At 34.7% G+C, this 20145-nt stretch overlaps 2 protein-coding genes across 4 annotated transcripts in view; one reads left to right on the top strand and one right to left on the bottom strand.

The window, feature by feature from the left end:
• Positions 1–1084, top strand: part of LOC121416061 (MAM and LDL-receptor class A domain-containing protein 1-like) — a 27277-nt gene extending 26193 nt beyond the window's left edge. Inside the window, exon 20 of the mRNA XM_041609505.1 lies at positions 106–1084. Within this exon, the coding sequence (XP_041465439.1) occupies positions 106–377 (272 nt within the window). The 3' untranslated portion in view covers positions 378–1084. The remainder of the gene's footprint in view (positions 1–105) is intronic.
• Positions 455–20145, bottom strand: part of LOC121416062 (myosin-IIIb-like) — a 56913-nt gene continuing 37222 nt past the window's right edge. For 2 of the 3 annotated variants that reach the window (XM_041609508.1, XM_041609507.1), the window contains 2 exons: positions 8628–8681; positions 6701–6780 (listed from right to left, as the gene is read on the bottom strand). In XM_041609508.1, coding sequence (XP_041465442.1) covers positions 8646–8681 — 36 coding nt within the window. In that variant the 3' untranslated portion in view covers positions 6701–6780; positions 8628–8645. Of the gene's footprint in view, positions 6781–8627; positions 8682–20145 lie in introns of all 3 variants that reach the window. The other variant, XM_041609506.1, reaches the window with a different exon arrangement.

Here is a 20145-nt window from a genome sequence, read left to right on the forward strand (position 1 = left end):
TTACAAAAAATATGAGTACCGGGTAGTTTGTGTTTCATTCCTGCACTATGAATTCCAAATTTATTCAGAACTACTAATTATTTTGTTCCCACCCCCTCCATACAGTGAAGGCAAGGACGGCTGCACGGGAAAACCAAAAACGTAGCGGTGGTTCAAGAGCCAGCGTCGCCCTTGGTGTCATCCTAACTCTAGTCATCATCGCTGTCATCATCATGCTTGCCGTTGCCTATTTCTACGTTCGACGATCAGGCTTTGGTGATTCTCCACTCGCCATAAAGTATAAGAACCGGGATAATGATAACAACCCGGTCTCGTTACCGGGGGAAGCTGGCATCGCTAACCCAGTCTATGACAAACCCGATCTTGCCAACGCATGATAGGACTGGGAAACACATTCCAAATTTGATTTTTGTCAGGTTTTGTAGGCGGTTTTTATTTTCATGAATTCTGGATAATTGTAGGGAATATATCTGATTTTCTACCTAAGACATGGACTTTACGCAATAAAATGATTAGATTTCCAGGTTATACAAAACACTGTCTAGATGTTGAGTCACATCTGCAGAACAAAAACAGTTGGCTAGCTTGGCAGAGTCATTGTAGATTTATATTTTTAGGATATTTTAGAACATGAAGAATGAGATATGTAAAGATATTTGTCATGGCTGTAAGAATTCTATTTCCCCATCCATCTGTTTTCCCCTCCCCCCTTCCTAATATTGCTGCATAATAGTCTTAATATAGAATGAGCCAAAGCAAAAATTTACCTAATCCTCCAGGAAAGTTTGATACTGATTTAATTTCAAAGATGATTCTGTACTTAAGATAACATCGTATCCAGCCTGGAAATTGACAGCAATTTTATTTTCCAAAACTTTTCGTATTATACACAATAATTACATAATTACATTTTTTCCAAAGCAATATTCCCTTCATACACTCGATCCTTAAAGGTGTACTTGCAAAACGTTTCTCCATTTATCTTGAGTTCTTTTGCATATTCTACTACTCATACTTTACCACTTATGTTTACTTCTACCCGTTACTGTTACATTGCTGTGTGTTTGGTGTATGTTACCACCTACCAACATATTCTATCCTCTCTTTTCTTTCAATTCTGCTATTGTACTGTGTATATATTTCTAACGTTTTTATTCAAATAAGACTCAAATTTATTGCGTTTTCATATTGATTTATGAAGTCATGATTGCTTTAAAACTATATGAGCTATCAAAAAAAATCAATCACTTGTCTGTAGATAAGTAGGAAAGATGCATTTCTAACTATTTCAAAGCAATAACCTTGCAAAGGATCGGTATATTGCCCCTAAAACCTACTAGAATAAGCAAACAGCAAGATTTGATACAGGGAATCGAAGACAGACATGTTTTCCATTACCATAATATGAAGTTATAGGAATCCAAGATAGATAAAGTTTTGCTTTGTTCAGGATTGACCAAGTTCTATTGTGTCACTCACTAAAACTTATCATGGTTGTAATATCATCTACATGTATATATACATACTTAATGTTTTAAGAATTTCAAAGAGAATGCAATTTTACTAAACAAAGGGGTATTCAGTTTCTTTTTATGAAAGATTTTAAAATACCTGTATGATCTAAAATAAGACAGTAAAGATAATGGTATTTAGAATGTACTAATATTGTGGTCTGTTTCTTTCACCAAACACTGTTGTATTCTTAGTCCCTAATGATGACTGTAATTCTAAATTAGTAGTGTAGTTAGACACAGAATAGTAGTTTCATTATAAAACAATATGAGATCCCGATAAAGTTTCATGTTTATTGTATGTGTTGTAAAATGTCTTATTTTGAATTCCGTCTGGTCATTTTATGAGAGTATAATACATGATATTTCATTATTGGTTGAGCTGATATAAGAAGTATATATATCTAGCTGGGAAGCATGTACACTACACTCTGTTAAAATACATGTTTTCTTTATAGCATTTTTTATGTTATACAATTTTTCCTTTTTATCAGAGACTGAATAAATTGTTTTTTATCAACATTTTTGTTTGAGTTTTAAAACATGTCCATTGTGAGTCTTTGCCCAAATCATTTACCATGTATTAGCTCTACAAGAGCCCCCTAAAAGTAGCTACATGTAGGGTGATGTCATTTTTAAAGGGAGTCTAGACCATAGTAACTGCAGATGCATTGCAAAGACAATTCAGTCATTTGACAATTCAGCCATTCTGCCTTAAGTGCTATTTATCCAAAATTGTGCAATGGCTGTCTCAATAAATGTCAATAGGTCCACATTCTTTTGATCGTTTTCGTCTCTCTAATAGGAATTTCTCTTTCAATAATGTTCACATGTCTTTCAATTAGTCTCCCTTACAAATTTCTCAAAATTAGCACATCCAACTGATGACTTCTGGGGCTATGCTGATAGTTTGGAATCAATTTTAATATTTTGACTATTAAGCTTTTTCAATAGAAATATGCTGCATATTCAAAAGGAATGGAGACTTTGCTCATTAAACAATGCATAGTGTGACTTTTAACTTTGGCCTTGCCTTACATGTATCTTATAGTGGTAGCTGCACACATTCCATGATTACATAATCAAAACAAAGGGCATGTAATTGTAAAGAGGAATAATGATACCGCCCAATGATACCAGTGTCACGTTTCATAGTTCAGTAAGAAATAAAAAATACATATTCCATGAATTTGAGTTGCAGATATTTTAGAAATTTACTAGACTGCAGCAGACCAAGACATGAAGAAAATTCAAGCATAATCTTTATTGAAGTTATCAAAATTTATTTAATCAAAACTAAGCTGCATTTTCTGAATTTCTACAAAAAATTTTATATCAAATTAGTCAATATTAAAATATAATAATTAATACACAATGGTAACTGTTGTAATAATTTATAATTTATCTCTACGAAAATTTATCAGAACTTTAATACATCAATATTGATTTCTTGCTTTTAGTCTCAAAAGATATGATGAAAACATTGATTACCTGTAACTACTAAAAATGATGATAAATATATAGTACATGTCGATAGTTTGACAATGTTTGGAATGATACCTTTTTTCTTTAATAAAATGGTCATATACCTTGAAAGACTTTGTTGAAAGACACTAACAAATGATGAAATGGAGATTATTCAATCTTACAGAGCGATGAAGAGCCAAATGAACATTTTCTCCCAAATTGGAATGCTTGACCGTAACATAATATGGGATAGATATCATTTCATTCTACTGACAAGTAGTTATAACCATATTCTACATTGACATGTAGTTATAACCAATAATGACAGCAGTTGTTGCCAACAGAGAGCATGAGAGGACCATACAATTCTGATTGGTTACAAGTTTTCATACACAGGTTGAGCTTTAGAGGTAGTACAATACAATGCGAATATTAAACTACCATGTCAATGAACCTGAATGGGTGACATATATAACATGTGTATGATAGATCATCTGTCTCACCCATCAAATATGAATAAAAGTTGTTGTTCTGATGTCTTTCAAACAAAACCCGCTACAAACTGTGAAATCATTGAGAATAGGTCATAAAATCCAGTCATTATCCACAACAATGTCCTAATCTAACTGTAATATGGTCTGATTAAAAGGGTCATTTAATGGGCAATCCTCACCAAATTTTTTTTAACCCGCCCATTGTTCCTGTCATATAATTCATGTTAAGACCTAGGTGACAACATCTAGTATACCAATAATAATAATTATGCAAACTACTATGAAAGCACTCATATTCACTATCCACGCTGTAGAATGGTCAAGATACAAATTGTCATTACTAGCCTGGCTGTACCCTATCCACGTCCAGGGTGCACATATTTCAAGGAATGCATTATTCTGTCACCATTACATGTACCTGCACCTTGGTCGTGTGCAGAACATCAATAAATTTTTTGCCGTAGGAAATAATGCAACTGCTGAGATGCAAACCCATGAATCTCTGATTGAAAGGCGAGAGTCAGAACCACAGGATAACAATGATTCCACTGAATATTGCTTGAGAATAATCCATGAGGGACTATTGTGTCATCTTATTGTGAGGAAAATCAAATACATATACAATGATTTGCAGCCCAATATAACATAGTCCTGTTACAAGAAAGTATCATTTTGAGGTACATCAGACTAATTCCAGTGGAGTATTGTCCCCCATAGTGGAGGAGCAAACTCAAATGTTCATTGTCAAAATGATCCAAGATAACAAACAATGTAAATTACAATCACCAAACAGCATGAAGTTTGATAATTAAGATCAAATACAGTTAAACAATTTCTGAGAGAGGTCAGACTGGGTGAGAGTATGCAAAAATGAAAGGAGAGTAAAAATGGTGCTGCCTTGCACTGGTAACACAACTAGGTTTTTACTTACTGTGTGAAATAAAGATGGTGCTAGTCTTAACCAATAAACTGTCATTCTACAATTTTATATACATATTCTACCAGATACACATACATTTTTATAAACAATATATAAATACATATACCCCATTTTTACAAATGGAAAGTTTGTAGCTCTGTCACAAACACAGGTTATTCTTTGCATCAATAATACAGAAGCTCTATAAATCAAAAGTTGAACAAGGTTTTATTTTAGTATTTCAACAAATTTACATGTCCATACATCAAATACTAAATTTACTAAGTCAGAGTCCTGGTAATAAAAGGGGAGAATGGGATAAAAGATAGAAGGGGATTTAGAAAGCGAAAGATTACATTTCAGTTTTGCCACTTTTTATATATTACATTAATCATAAAGCCATATCATTTACATGCAATAATACTACCAACTAAATTACTTTAAATTACAGATATAGATTTTTCTATATCACTATTACAGAATACATAATTATAAGATCCTAAATGTATTAAAACATTTGGAATTAAACCATTAATGATATTTGACCTCTAAAGAGTGATCTGTAGCAATAGCAATGAAAAACACTTTAAAATCAACAATCAAAATCCTTCCTTTCTATTTTTTATTAATGATCACAAACCTGGGGTGCACAGCTTTGATAAAAATGTGTAAATTCTCAACTGCGTATTCAGTACACTGGATTTTTGTATCAGACTGAATAGCATTTATTGCATATTTCAAAACACAAGTAAATATGCCCATGTTTATTTAACACATCTACCATCAAAAAATTTTGTGGACAATCCTATCACTATAGTTACATAAGAGCAATGTTGATAAACTCACAGATTTATTCAATTTTAGAACTTTATGATGAGCTGGTGATTCAGCACCATGTATATGCACTCAATAGTTACTGAGATTTTAACTTGGTGCAATTACACAAATATCAATCACCATCCAATATCCTCTCAAATATTTTAATATGAACCCCATATTCAATATCCATACATATTAATGCAATGTCATTTGTCAATACAGTTGCTTGTTACTATTGTTAGTGTCAATTGTTATTTAAAATAGATATCTACATGCACATGTACTTTAGTATATAGTGGACTGATTCCCTGCTAAAGACATGCTTTGCTGTTTAAACCATTACTAATCACAATTACAAACATTTAAATTGTGCCAATTTCCATTCATGGATCAGGATTTCTTCCTTCATCCACAATGAAATTAGCTCAACATTTTCTGCTTCAAACGATTAATCATTAAGATGTGAACAAGTTACCCAATATTTTCACTGTACATAAAGTTATAACAATTATGCAGTGAATGTGAATATAAAACTACTTGTATAGATTATATAAAAAAATGATTAGATTATCTCTGGTTATTTCTTCAAGTACTCAATCACACACACTCAAGTACTGTTAGTTGTACACAATACAACACTGAAAGACATATTCTAAATATCATAAACCAACCCAACATTAGTAGGCTATATCAACTATATGTGTAAAATTTTCTTTGGTTAGATTCCTGCAAATATCGAATAATACCTGAATACAATTTGAAAGCCCGTAGTGTTGAAATAATTACCGTCAACGTGGCATTGAAAATTAAGTATGAGTAAATTCATTGTGTTCTATATCAAATCTATTCTACAATGTATCATAGAATTATTAAATACTTTGTTGTAGATTTCAGTTAACAGAAAGGCTGACTGTCCATGATGACATCAAATGCAATATAACAAATGGAGAGTAACATAAGGTTGTTTTTTTTGTTACCATTTAAAAATATTTACATACAATACATTTACATTCATTTTTTAGAGATTCATTTAAAATCCTATTTCTAAAAGAGACTGAATTTACACATTAAATAATCTGTTAAATGAGTTGTCATGGTAACACTATCGTTAGTCAATCACTTCTAAAAAAGAGTTACACACTTAACTTACTAGTCAATTTACTATTTATGGATAAACAATATACATGTAGTACAGAGAGTTTAAACAAATGGCATTAAATCTTATCCAATATAAAATAACAATCTAATGTTTGTTTGTTTTTTCTGAGAGCTAGAAAACAGATAAAATCTAGAGCATTCCTGCTTGAAGGTTAATCCTCTCCTTTGAACTCAGAACATGGAAGACAAAGATGAGCAGAAGAATTCCACTCAAATATTGATTTCTTTCTTTCTAGAACTGAGAAAACAGATCTGAAGGTTACATAAACTATCTTTTCTCAGGACTGTAAAGAAAGAAGATGGCCGTTGAATGTACAATCTTGGCTCTTTTGTTTTAGAACTGGGATGATGGTGGACGACTCGGAGACTTCTGTCTGAACGCTGATCGACGAAAGGTATGGGCTACACCACGCTGTGTTTAAGAGAAAAAAATAACAGACTTTCAGTATGCCTTCATCACTTCAAGAACACATTTTATACTTTGAATAGATATCAGAGGTTCCTTCCAGGGCCCCGTCTCACAAAGAGTAACGATTGATGAAATTGATCGTAACTATAGAAATCCATCAGTGTCATAATTTTTTCTACAGGAAATTTGCAAAATGTCCTTTGTAAACAAAGGAGAACACATCTAATTGTCAAGAAATCAATGAATTTATGGATATACATTCATATCTAGAAAATTTCTTGAACAAACATGTATTTTATTTGTTGACTTTGCTGGCTTTCCATAGTTGCGATTGATTGGATCAATCACAACTCTTTGTAAAACGGGGCCCAGGACCTACTACACAAATAACAGTGATTGTTGTATTTTCATGATTGATTCTAATGTCTGAGGGCACATACATATAGCAATCAATGGAATCAATCTTCTAAATCCTGCAAGTCCTGCAATCAATCAGTTTGTTTAGTATGACAAGTCCCGGAGACAACAAGAAGAACAACTTAGAAATTATGCCTTATTAATATGAGATACAACTTATTACTATGAGATGCTTGAATAAATGGTCCATCTTCATGTTTTAGAGTTTTATTAACCCACTGAAAATTGGAACTGGATGGTCCCTGTGCAAAGTCTATGTAAATTATTTCAGAATTCAGTAGTCAACTGGGGAGTGTTTCATGAAAGGACTTGTCAGATGTTTTATCCGACAAGTCCCATTTTATCCAACAGTTACCATAGGAACAGTGCCTCTCAGCCAATCAAAATCATGGAAAGATGTAAGATCTGACAACTTGTCAGATGAAAATATTGATGAAACGCTCCCCTGGTTAACACTCTTACAGATTCCTGTGTATACCGAGCATTACAATTTACTTAACACTACATGTACAAGAATTATGTATTGTATCTGTTGAGAAGAATGAATGAAAGCAATAAAAAAGGCTTGCACTGTATAGCAAAACTGGAGGCTATAAAATAGGTGAAAGCAAAATATAAATAGTGACAGTGTAATACAAGTCTAGGGATAACACAGTTGAGACAGTGTATAAAAGAAAAAAAAACTACACATATACACTGTACATACAATAAAACATAAGCTCACAATAGACAAGATATTCAGAGTATACATATGTTGCAAATAAATTTTTAAAATATCAATGTAAATGTACAATGTACATTGTAAACCAAAATAGAAACACACACATCAATTTGTATTTCAGACTGTAGTTCTAAAATTAGATTTATATTTCTCTGCCAGACAATGGTCAAATCTGTCTCTTTGGGGAAGAGGAGACAGAGAATTATGGTTTTCATTAGGGCGGGGTCAATTATTATACTCAGTCTGTGTGAATAAAGTTATTCCCTGCTACAGTGTATGTTAGAAGTGATAAAACTTTATAGGCATACATGTATATTTATAAACGATCACACAGTGGTTTGACTGTTTATTTGTTCCTAAAACCAGTATAGGGATGGACATAGAATTTTATACCAGACATTCACTTGCGGTAGTATAATGCATGCTCTTTGAAGTTTCTAATCCTTGTGAATTTCATTAAAACCTCTCAAAATTCATCATAGTCACTCAAAAATTTACAATAATTGTGAATTTCACTTGAAAATTAATAAATAAAAATTTGCATATCTAATGAACTGTTTTTTATTAGGTGATAAACATCATCATACAACTTTCAGTTTGCAAAACTTTTGATTAAAACTAAGAATGGATAAACATCATTCTCCTATGGAAATTTCAAACCTCTTGAATTTAACTTGAAAACTGAATCATGCTTTTACAAAAATTTGCGAACCTTTTGCTCGACTTCTCTTCAACGTCTTCCGGCTGCATCATAGTCTCCTTCTCTCTGTTCAGTGTATGGACATAATCTTGGATTATTTCTTGTATGATGTTAACATTCACAACTACTTTATACCAAGACAACCCACAATTAAGAATGCCAAATGCTTAAGGATGATGATTATAATTGGAATTAATAGAGTGTGCTCATGCAAGGCAAGGGATATGATCAGAAAGATGGAGTTGGTGTTTGACTTGTAATGTTTCCTATGGGTATTCTAATAGAAGGTAGGAGGTAAGTGGTAAAAGTGAGCATGCAAATAATAATGAATGATATGATGTAAGTACCAAGACAAAATACCAACATACAAACATGATAAGTTCAAAATATGAAAATGGGTAAGAAGATGCTAGTCATACAAGGTCAAGGATTTACTTTGGAGAGAAATGACCCATGCAAGTTTGAGACATAATAGTTAGAGATTTCATCTTTTCTAAGGATAATAGGTCTTCAAGTTCAAAGGGGGGGGTGCAGAGATACATCCCTTGCATGGGTTGTGACTCATCAGGGGGGTGGCAGTCTGCCCCCACCCCCCCACTCCCCTGTAGATACACTAATGCAATCAGTGTAATGTTTCTCACCATATTGGGGGAAAATGGACGATTCATGCAAGTTTTGGAAGTTTGAGATTATTTTTTTTTATATGAAATCTAACTACACTACAAGTAAGACACAATTACTGTTGCATGCTAACAACCTAATATTCCCCTTCTCCTTCTCTTCCTCCCCTCCTCCCTTACTCATCTTCATTTTCCTTTGCCTTCCCCTTATCCCTCATCTTCTGTTCATCTCCTTCCCCCTTCTTCCTCATCTTCTTGTTCCCCTTCTCCCTTCTCTCACCTTTACTTCTTAAATCTCATTTCTTTTTTTTTTCTTCAGTATCACATGATTCTCTTAATTTTTATTTTGACTTATCCTCATATTATATAGAATATTTCTGAAGACTTATTGTCAGACATTGTTGATGATGAAAAGATTTCAGTGAAAATAAATGACATACACTACTACTTCATGAAAGGATCTCTGGAAGCATTTCATTTAGCTATTCGTTATGCACAACTTTATGCATGATAGAAACATTATACTTGGGTGCTGAATTAGCAGTTATTTTATATTCCCATCAGCTTAAAGTTAAAATCTAATCTTTGTAGATTAAAATGTCTGTTGTTAACATAGATATTAATAAAATTTATCACTTTTCAAGACTGGATTATCATTATAGAGATTCAGGTCCAATTTCCTGAGACACAAGAGAAAGTTTGATTTGTCTCATTTAATATAAAAACTAATAACCAATGGTACATAAAGTTATGCAAAACTGAACTTTTTGTGAATCGACCCCGTGGACATTATGAGTAAATATGGGCAAGTGACCTTCTCCAAAAGTATGTATGTGCATTTGACATAAAACAAGAGATAATACAATGAATAAACAAGTACTACACTTATTTTGAGGAATATATATGGTATGTATGGAACATCAGAAACATATAAAGTGTGTAAAGAACTGCTAAGGTAGACCTGGATTATATGGACATATATCTTCTTCAAAGTGAATGAGAGTATAGGCCATCAACACACACACAGTGAATATGAAAAGAAAGAAGAGAGATAATACAACAAGCAAACCCTCACAGCAGTGGTTGTATTGGAAGTATGGCACTATTACACAACAATACAGTAAATGTGCAATTCATAAATGCTGTCTTGATAACATTTTTTCAGGACATTTGAATAAATAAAAGTGAGTAAACTGCAGGCTAACCAAACACAGAATATAGTCAGTTATTTTTTGTGATTAGACCCTCCCACCAAATTATACACCAGGCAATTCCATAGAATATTTATGTCTGACCCTTCATGTGGGCCTCCTTAAGGAGCATTTCATTTTGTGGCTAATTGGATGTTTTATCACACAATGTATGTTTAATGTAACAGTGGAAAGAGACACATATGCTTCTCAGTGAATATAAAATCAAGAGAACAAATGCTCTCCTGAAACGGGTTGCCTCTGTTTGATATTTCATATGAAAGGTTGTAATGCTCTCTACGTTCTAATTACAGGATCATTTCATGCAGTGAAGTAAGAATAGAGGGGAAGGTCGGACATTTCAAAAATTGTTTGATCATTTTTATGGAATCGCCCACATCAGGTTTAGAGCTTTAGAAAACCCTTCAGCTATCATAAATGATAACAAACCATGGGTTGCCCAATTTTTTTTGTGAGAAAATTCAAAGGTCAAGTCCACCCCAGAAAAATGATGATTTGAATAAACAGAGAAAAATCTAACTAGCAAAATTATAAAAATTTCATCAAAATCGGATGTAAAATAAAAATGTTATGGCATTTTAAAGTTTCGCTTATTTTTCACAAAATAGTGATATGCACAACTCATTGACATGCAAATGGGTCAGTCAATGATGTCCATCACTCACTGTTTCTTTGTTTTTTTATCGATAGCATTATACAATATTTCAATTTTTACAGATTTGACAATAAGGACCAACTTGACTGAACCACATAGTTTCAAACGATGCTAATTCCACACGTTCAGGGAAGAATAATCATTGTTTCACTTGACAATGAGGAGAAAATTAGAATATTTCATATAATAAAATACAAAGGAAATAGTGAGTGGATGACATCATCAGTCTCCTCATTTGCATACCAACCAGGATGTGCATAGAACTGTTTTGTGAAATTAAGCGAAACTTTAAAATGTTATAACTTTATTTTACATCCGATTTTGATTAAATTTTCAGTGTTATGCTTGTTGGATTTTTCTCTTTTTATTCAGATCAACTTTTTGTTATGGTGGACTTGTCCTTTAAGCATTTTTTTTTCAAATAAAATCATGTACCGGTATTGAAGCAATATGCATTCTTAGAATATGATTTGAACTACAGCCTGACAAGATAATATCATGACCAATATTGTGTTTAATGATAAATATGTGAAGCATAAATAATGTGTGATATAATTATAGCATATTATAATAATTGTAATGGAATCATAACAAATTAATCAATTGGAAAGAAAAACAAAGTTATGTACATATACAGTGATGCTAAATAGTATATTTCAAGTGTTCAATTTCTGCCATGTTTTACATGTAGATATTCCATTATGAAGTCAGGTAATAGTTTGTTTCTCTGAGCTTGCCGAGCACTGTACCGTTTTTGTCTCCATTCAACACTCATCATGAAGAAGTGCATTTTCTGGTGAGGGTCACTGACATTTTAACACAACTATACTTGACTGATGAAATGAGAATATTACTTGAAGATTTTTTTTTTGGTGGGGGGGCGCCATGAGTACATACTCTTCGTGTCTTCAAATGAGGGGTTTTATAAGGTCTAATTTGACTAAGATGTTTCTTAGGGAAGAGAGCAAAAATATTATAGCATGAAGCCTGCAGGGGGCATGGGGGGAACGCTAGAGGCATGGGGTAATCCAAATTAATCCCCCATGCCGGATGCAGCCAGCATGATTGGTCGTTACCAAGTAATTGCCCCATTCAGCGCGCAGGCGGCATGGGGTCAAAGCAAGGCGAGATTCAGTTTAATCCCCCATGCCGGATGCAGCCTGCATGGGCCTTACGACAACCTCATTTAGCACGCAGGCGGCATGGGGTAAGATCGCGGTGCATTTTCAAATTAATCCCCTATGCCGGACGCAGCCAGCATGGACGCTAACTACTAGGTAATTACCCGTTCAGCATGCAGTCGGCATGGTGTCAAAGTAAAAATACATTCAATGCTAGTTCATGCCGTACGCAGCTCTCCCGCCATATTAACAGTACTAGTAGTGCAGGTTCATTTCACGCCCGTGACACGCCCTTCAGCTCCATGCACGCCCGTTCCCTGGCCACTGCACTGCCAGCTGACCACGGCTTGCGCCGCATGCTTCGAAATAACTAAAAATGAATAAATGTTATGTCGCCTTCATAAGCCTAAATCGAAAAGTGGATAGGTCTGGGGGTTCTTGTTCGCTCTATAAACTAAATAAATCGTGGATGGAATGAATACATTCAGACATGTCGAAACGCATATCAAAATACATTCTTAACCTAATGAAAATGAATGAATGCAACCTTGAGTAAATATGTCGCTCTAGAGGCATTTTCTTCCCCGGTTACTTCCACAAAGAGACGTATGATAATTCGGGTCTTCTTTAAGTAGAAAAAGAGAAAGATGAAGTGACTTCGTTTTTTCCCATTTTTCTCGTAATGGCGTACGTTTAGAACTCAATTACTTCCGATTTCAAATCAGATGGTGCAAAAGTAACCACTGACTAAATGTCATGGTCACAAAGGTTCATAAAAACTAAAGACGTTTGAGAGAAACAAAATGATTTTCAGTTATGGAAAGGCCGAAGACTTCTCTGGATTTTTGCCCTGATTTTTTTTTTTCGGCCAACGTTACCATGTAACAATACTTTTTGTAGTCGAAAGATGGTCTTTAGTGCAGCTAACGGCACCCTCTTATGCAATTCGTAAGACTTTAGTAAACATTTTCATTGTTTTGGGGGTTGTTTGAGACGCTGTTATTATGGTTGTGTCCTGTCGAAAATCCTGGAACTTCTAAAAAAATCAATACATCAAAGCGGCAGTACTGCCAATAATGGGCACTCCAAGTCCTTTCGAAATTTTAAAAACGCAAAACACCAATGCTCGTTTGTAAGAGGACTTAGATACTGCGATTATGACCTCATCACTTTTTAATACAAGCAACATGTTCCAAAAGTTTCAGTGGGTCATATGAACGTTGTCGGGGGGGGGGGGCGTAAAGTACATTGTAGTGTATGCAATTACCTTTGAGTCCCCCTCCCTCTCACGCTTCGCCAGCAGTTGCCAAGCAATTATCTCCGTCTATACTCGTGGACATAGCTATTTTGAGGCTTGAATCAGACTTTAAATCTTATGATGTTTTATTGCTCTTTTTTATGGAGGGAAGTCGTAGATTAACTCTCTTAAGGAGGGGGGTATGCTTGTCAGTATTTGAAATGTTTAAACGCTCCCTATAGGGGTTCTAAAAACCCTTTAAGGTTCTTAATAAAAGGTTCTCGAGTCCTAAAAAAAACTAAATTTCTGAGCTTTTTCTTGAGGGTTGCAAATAAGAAACAAATGGGTTCCAATTTGAACTTAATTTCGGATACTTAGCATGTCTTACGACCCCTTTCATTCGCAAAGAAAAAGAAAGCAACGCTCTTAAATACACTTCCATTCATTTTTTTTTACTTCTGAACAAATTGTTCTTAACTACTCATTGATCGGTGAGTAGCCCCAAACATGCTAAACGAATTAAGTATGTATTAAAAGTGGAAATCACAAATTTCTCTCTCCAGTATTAAATAGCTGTTACAGCTAATTTCGATTATATTCATTTCACTTTCATAATCCGGCCGGCCCGTGCCCCCCCCCCCTTCCCACTTTGAGAAACAAAATATTTTGAATGAAAAAAATGAATAGAATATAGAATAGAAAATAGAATATTTTTTATTTCATATATAGGCCTATAAACAAGAAATAGTGAGTGTATTACGTCATCAGTCTCTGCATTAATACACCAACCAGGATGTGCATATCACTGTTTTGAGAAATTAAGTGAATTTGTCAAAATTTCTTATTTCGCATCCGATTTCGATGAACATTTCAACGTTAGGCTTGTTGGATTTTGCTCCTTTTATTCAAATCAACGTTTTTTGGGGTTCGTCGTGTCTTCATGTTGCCGCTTTTATTGAATAGAATGCGAGCGACTTCTTATCCTTAATTGACCACTGGTTTATCTCTAACACAATAGACTGTCTTTTCACTGTTGAATAAATCACGCTCCGCGTCGTTTAAGCAAGGGTTATCACTTTCGTTTCGGTTATTCTCAGCCCCACCTCCTGTCAATAGATAGGTCTATATTATTGCTCTCAGAGTTTCCTGTAGGAAATATTAACATCGAGGGGAAGGGGTTGGACGAAGACAATTGCATTATTTATTAAGGCACTTTGAATTGATGTATAAATATACATAAAATATGTTTGTCTTATTGGGCCAAGTATACCCTCTTAAAAATAATATTATTTGAATAGACCAGTTTTACAAATATTTTCTTCCTGCTAGCTTATTATAGCCTATATGATCTTAGAAATCCTCTTTAAAAACATTTTTCTCAACTAAAATTACCAACACGGGAACAAAATAATTAAAATATATATTTGCCTAAATGCCTTTTTAAAGCACACCCCCGATGAAATGCCGTATATATTGGGGTGGTGTTTCTTGATATGCACAAGGGGGTAGATCCCTGGTAGTCCTCACGAAGAGGACGGGAGTGGCATGTACAGTCACCAAATCTATTTTTCTTTGGATTAAAGCTTGCAAAATATATAAATATTTTGTTGAAAGAGAAATATTAAGTAGTCACTCATATCTGAATTCAAATGTTGTTTAGGTTCTGGGAACCTCTTATTGTTTTATTTGTAGGAATATAAACCGATGGCGTACCTACAAAGATCATATCGATTACTGTGATTGTTTTGCGTAAATTTACTTAAAGAAAATCGCTGCAAAGAAAATAAGTGATTTTACTTAAAACTGAAAAAAGTTACAAACTGAATACTTGAGAAAATTAAGGAAGTCGTTATAACATAAATCAATTCAGTAAATACCAAGGCAGTTTTAATGTACCAATGATATAGCATTCGATCTCTTTAATACGACATCGGGTGATATCATTTCCTAGCTTCAACGTGTTTAAGACCGTCCATTTTCTTTTATATGTAGTTGGTTTGCATTTTTAAAACCTCTACGAAATCACATAAATAAAATGTTGGTAGAGAGAGAGAGAGGGGAGGGGGTAAAGGGGGTATATATAAAGGGGAGAATGTACACGCGTGAATGAACCCTGGGTGCGTCGAAGTTCACATAACACCGAGTTATATGAGAAAGCCAAAAAAAAATCGATAATGCTTTGATTATTATCTCAACACGCCGTTTAACGTTTGAATACATTGCTGGCATCAATGAGCACCGTGTATTCAAAAGAATGATTACTTAGGTCTCTGTTGAATAGAATGAGAGAGACTTCTGACCCTGGGCGCGTTAATCTCGAAAACAATGGACTGTCTTTTCACTGTTAATACATGCACGTTTCACTTCGGTCAATCAAAGGTTAATTTTATTTCAACTCTTCAACCTTAATGGCAGCACTTTTGTTTGTCAGGCCTAATTGCTTCAGATTATTTTCTATTATAAGAAAGAGACACTGAAGGCAAGAGGGGGGGGGGGGGGGCGATGGGAAGATAGCAAGAAACAAAACTGAACGGAGAACGGAGTTGATCGAAGAACTGAAGTGGGGAGGGGGGGGGGCGATTGGCAGAAAAGAAGGAACAAACTGAACGGAGAATAAGGATGATCAAATGTTTGTAAAGGCCACAGCCCGTGCACTTAACGGCTGTTTTATGTGACCAGATTTTTCAAGTAAAACGTAGTAAGACACTATTATCTAAACCATACAGTTTTTTAAATCCATTAATATGCAACCCTCAAAATGAAATGAAATCCAGAATATAATCGTTATAACGTCGTAGCAATCGTACAATCGATGACGATTTTACCTTTAATCCGAAATAATTCCATGCAATTATTTAAAATTTCATTATGAGTAATTGAACAATAATGTTGAACCTCAATTAGCAAACTTTCAGGAAATGAGCAAAATGCAATTTTTCCATCAGTTCGTATACCAGTCGATCGCAACGTGAGCGAAGGCCTTTCAAGAACCAGCATTACACCGTTGTATTCAAATTATGAATCCTTTATGAAAAAACCCAAATAATTATTGCACCGATATGGTGCTTTGAGGATGCAATGCCTTATAGTATTTTATAATGTTTTTGAATTTGCATAAAAAAATCAGTTTTTGCAATCGAAATTGTCGATATTGCGATGTATTAATTGTCTACATATGTTTGCTTTTTGCGACAGTTAACATAAAACATTAAGCCGTAAATCCGACGAATGAATACGTCAAGACAATCTTACAATATTGGAGAAAACAAAGAAAATGATAAAAGAAATTGTCATGCCAATACCAGCAGCGGATCCAGCCTTCTCCATTAGGGGGGGGGGGGGTTCTAGCCATATCGGATTGGCCGATCTAAACTGACTTTTTTTGTTTATTTGAAGGGTTAGTCCTGTTAACCACTTCTTAGCTTTATATTATAAATCAACATAAGTATAATTATATTTCAAATATTGCGAGCGCGAGCTATTTTTCAAATTTTATCTATTTTGTCCAAAAATTTGTTTGTGATCCTGAACAAAATTTTCAGATCAGAGCGTTACATATTTCAACAATCAAATAATGTGAGCGCAAAGCGCGAGCTGATTTTTTTCCTTGTTTCTCCCTGAAGAATGGAAATTCTAAGCACTTATTGTAATCGTAAACAGGATAGGTAATTGATGCGAGCGCAAAGCAAGCGGGTAAAACATCGAGATTTAGACCTAAAAACTTGATAATCTATTATGTTTTGCAAATCATGAAGAGGATGAGTGCTTGGTAGCCTTCCTACAGTAATCAGGGGCGGATCCAGCTTTTGCCAATAGGGGGGGGGGGCCGAAAAATATTTTGATCAACATATTTCTCGATTGGCCGCTACAATCTGGCTTTTTTGTTGGTTTTTCAGGGGGTAGTACTAACTAAAGACTGAAGTTTTAATTATATGTTAATTTTCATTGCTATAAACAATATACGGTATCTCATGTGGTCTTAATATATAATGTGAGCGCGAAGCGCGAGCTAAAAATCTTTGATATTTTATATCCTTAGAACTGAATATTCAGAGCAGTTTTTATAATCATGAACAAAGATAAGTATCCAACTAAACAATGCGAGCGCGAAGCGCGAGCCGAAATTTTATCATATAGTAATGCCATGGTCACATTTGTTCTACGGCGGCCGTACGGCGAGTCGAAAACAGCCGTTTTAACATTTTTTTTTTGTCCAACTACATATAGGTGGTTTGAATCAAAATTGATAAAACGGCTGTTTTCGACTCGCCGTACGGCCGCCGTAGAACAAATGTGACCATGGTATAACGTGAAAAGTGACTCAATTAGGAACTGTTTAGTGATTAATGAAGAGGACACAAGTATCACCAATCAAATAATGAGAGTGCGAAGCGCGAGTTCAAAATTTCTGATATTCCGACCTGAAAAAAATGAACAGTCTTAGCGCGTTTTTATTTAAATAAACAAGCTGTGTGTCTCAAACAATTAAATGCGAAATAAAGGAGCATTTTGACAAATTTTGGTAAGAATTTCCAAAGAGCATAGGTTTCTCACAAATCAAACAATACGAGCGCGCAGCGCGAGCTGAACCTTTTGATACACATCAACAATTTGTGTAAATCAAACAAAATAATGAAAGCTTGATGTGCGAGCTAAAAAAATGTGTGCAAATTGATATCAGAACTGGATATATTGTATATTGTACATGTATATATATTTGTTATATATTAGTGTCATTTAACCCTCTTGAATGGGATTCATTACACAGGCAATGCGAGCGCGAAGCGCGAGCGAAAAATTTTATATCAAGTCTATTTTCCAATTCTTCCCCTCACCTTTTTTTGGTTTCCTTTCGGGGTCGGGCCGGCCCTTACGAGGCTGTAAATTACACATCATGGGTAAAATACCTCTTTCTTACTTGTCTTTCTGTTTTTCGTAGTTTCTATCAAGGTAAAGAGTACACTTTTTCTGCAGGTTGTCAAAAAATAGGGGGGGCCGGGGCCGGCTCGGCCCCCTCCTGGATCCGCCCTGGTAATAATGCGTGTCCAAAACGCAAACTTGAACGAAATTTTTGGTGTTCGGATCTAAAACTTGACAATATTTTTAACACAGAACATGCTGCGTATCTCAATAGACATGAGGGCGCGTGTTTCAGATTACACCTAGAATCTGGGCATTCTTTATACATTTTTATCATGATATCGATGAGGCGAACGAGAACCATAATCTTAAGATATTGGATATTCCGACCTGAAAAATGGTGAATTGAAGCCCTATATTTCAAGCACTTTGTAGGAAAATTGTGAGATGGACATGATATAATTTTTTACATAAAAATTCAATGTCGGAAATAAATGAACGGAAATCGACTCTATGCAGAAAGAAATGAACCAATAATAATAATAATCCGCATTTATCTGGAACTTATCACGTCGTAACGACGTCTCTTAGCGCTTTAAACATAATGATGTCATTACCCCGGTCATCGGATCCTGCCATGCTCGCATACGATGTATGCACCTTCTCCACTCCGTGGAGAGAATTAAAAGAATTCCAAACTTGAATCCATTAATAACGATACTATCGATAGAAAGAGCAGCTCAGACGTAGCCTTAGTCACAAAATAGTATAATTGTCAAATCTTAAATTAAGATAAGACTGTAATTATTCTGATATGAATTGAAAAACACATCTAAGAAAACTAATAGAGGTAAAATATGCATCTTATATACTTATAACATGAAGCATTCAATTCCCGAGAAAAGGAAGTTATGAATAATTAATTTAATTACAAAAAATCGCATGTGGACGCTCAAGATGATGATTTATTACGTCACTATCTCCGATTTAGTTGAGAAACGGGCCCCAGGATATATTTGTAGCATGCAGGTGGAATGGCAGATCTATACGGCAGGACGCGGGAGGCATGACGGATTAGAGCAATAGGTGACAAGCTGCGGGCGGAATGGTGGATTAATTTGGAAAAAAATTTGCGCGGCAGCACGCAGGGGGCATGGCGGATTATTTTTTGGAACGACCGGTGGTAGGCTGCAGGGGGAATGGTGGATTAATTTATAGAGATTAATAGCGGCAGCACGCAGTGGGCATGACGGATTATGTTTAAGAGCAAGTGATGACCGCCTGCAGGGGGCATGGGGTTCTTAATTGGGGCGTGCTTTAGGGATAGCCTGCAGGGGGAATGCTGTGATATTTTTGCTCTCATCCCTTAACGAGGGCCAACAAAATTATTTATCTTTTACTGCTACACTGTCCTAAGTAAAATGTGAAGAATAAAGGAAATATACAACCGCAATAATTGATTTCACAAGATGGAAAAAAAAATAAGTACTGTATGTATCAAATGTTTAATCAAGACATGATTTAGACTCTTTCTGATCCTAATTATTGATTCCACAGAATATGTTCCTCATTATATTCCTTGTAACAGTGCTGAAAAATTTACAAGGGAAGAAAAAAGTCAGGAGTTCTATGTCAATTGCTCATCTATCTGACCCTTGTCAAGGCAATGATAAATCCCAAACTGTTGAAATGATTTGAGTAAAACATGAGTCCCTAACCAAACAAAAGCCTACATTGTATAAATGTACACAAAGACTGCAGAATCATTCACGATCTGCAAGAAATAATTAATACATCATTTGGTATATTCTATGAAAGAAAATTAT

This window comes from Lytechinus variegatus, chromosome 5 (genome assembly GCF_018143015.1).
Source record: "Lytechinus variegatus isolate NC3 chromosome 5, Lvar_3.0, whole genome shotgun sequence".
Lineage (NCBI taxonomy): Eukaryota > Metazoa > Echinodermata > Echinoidea > Temnopleuroida > Toxopneustidae > Lytechinus > Lytechinus variegatus.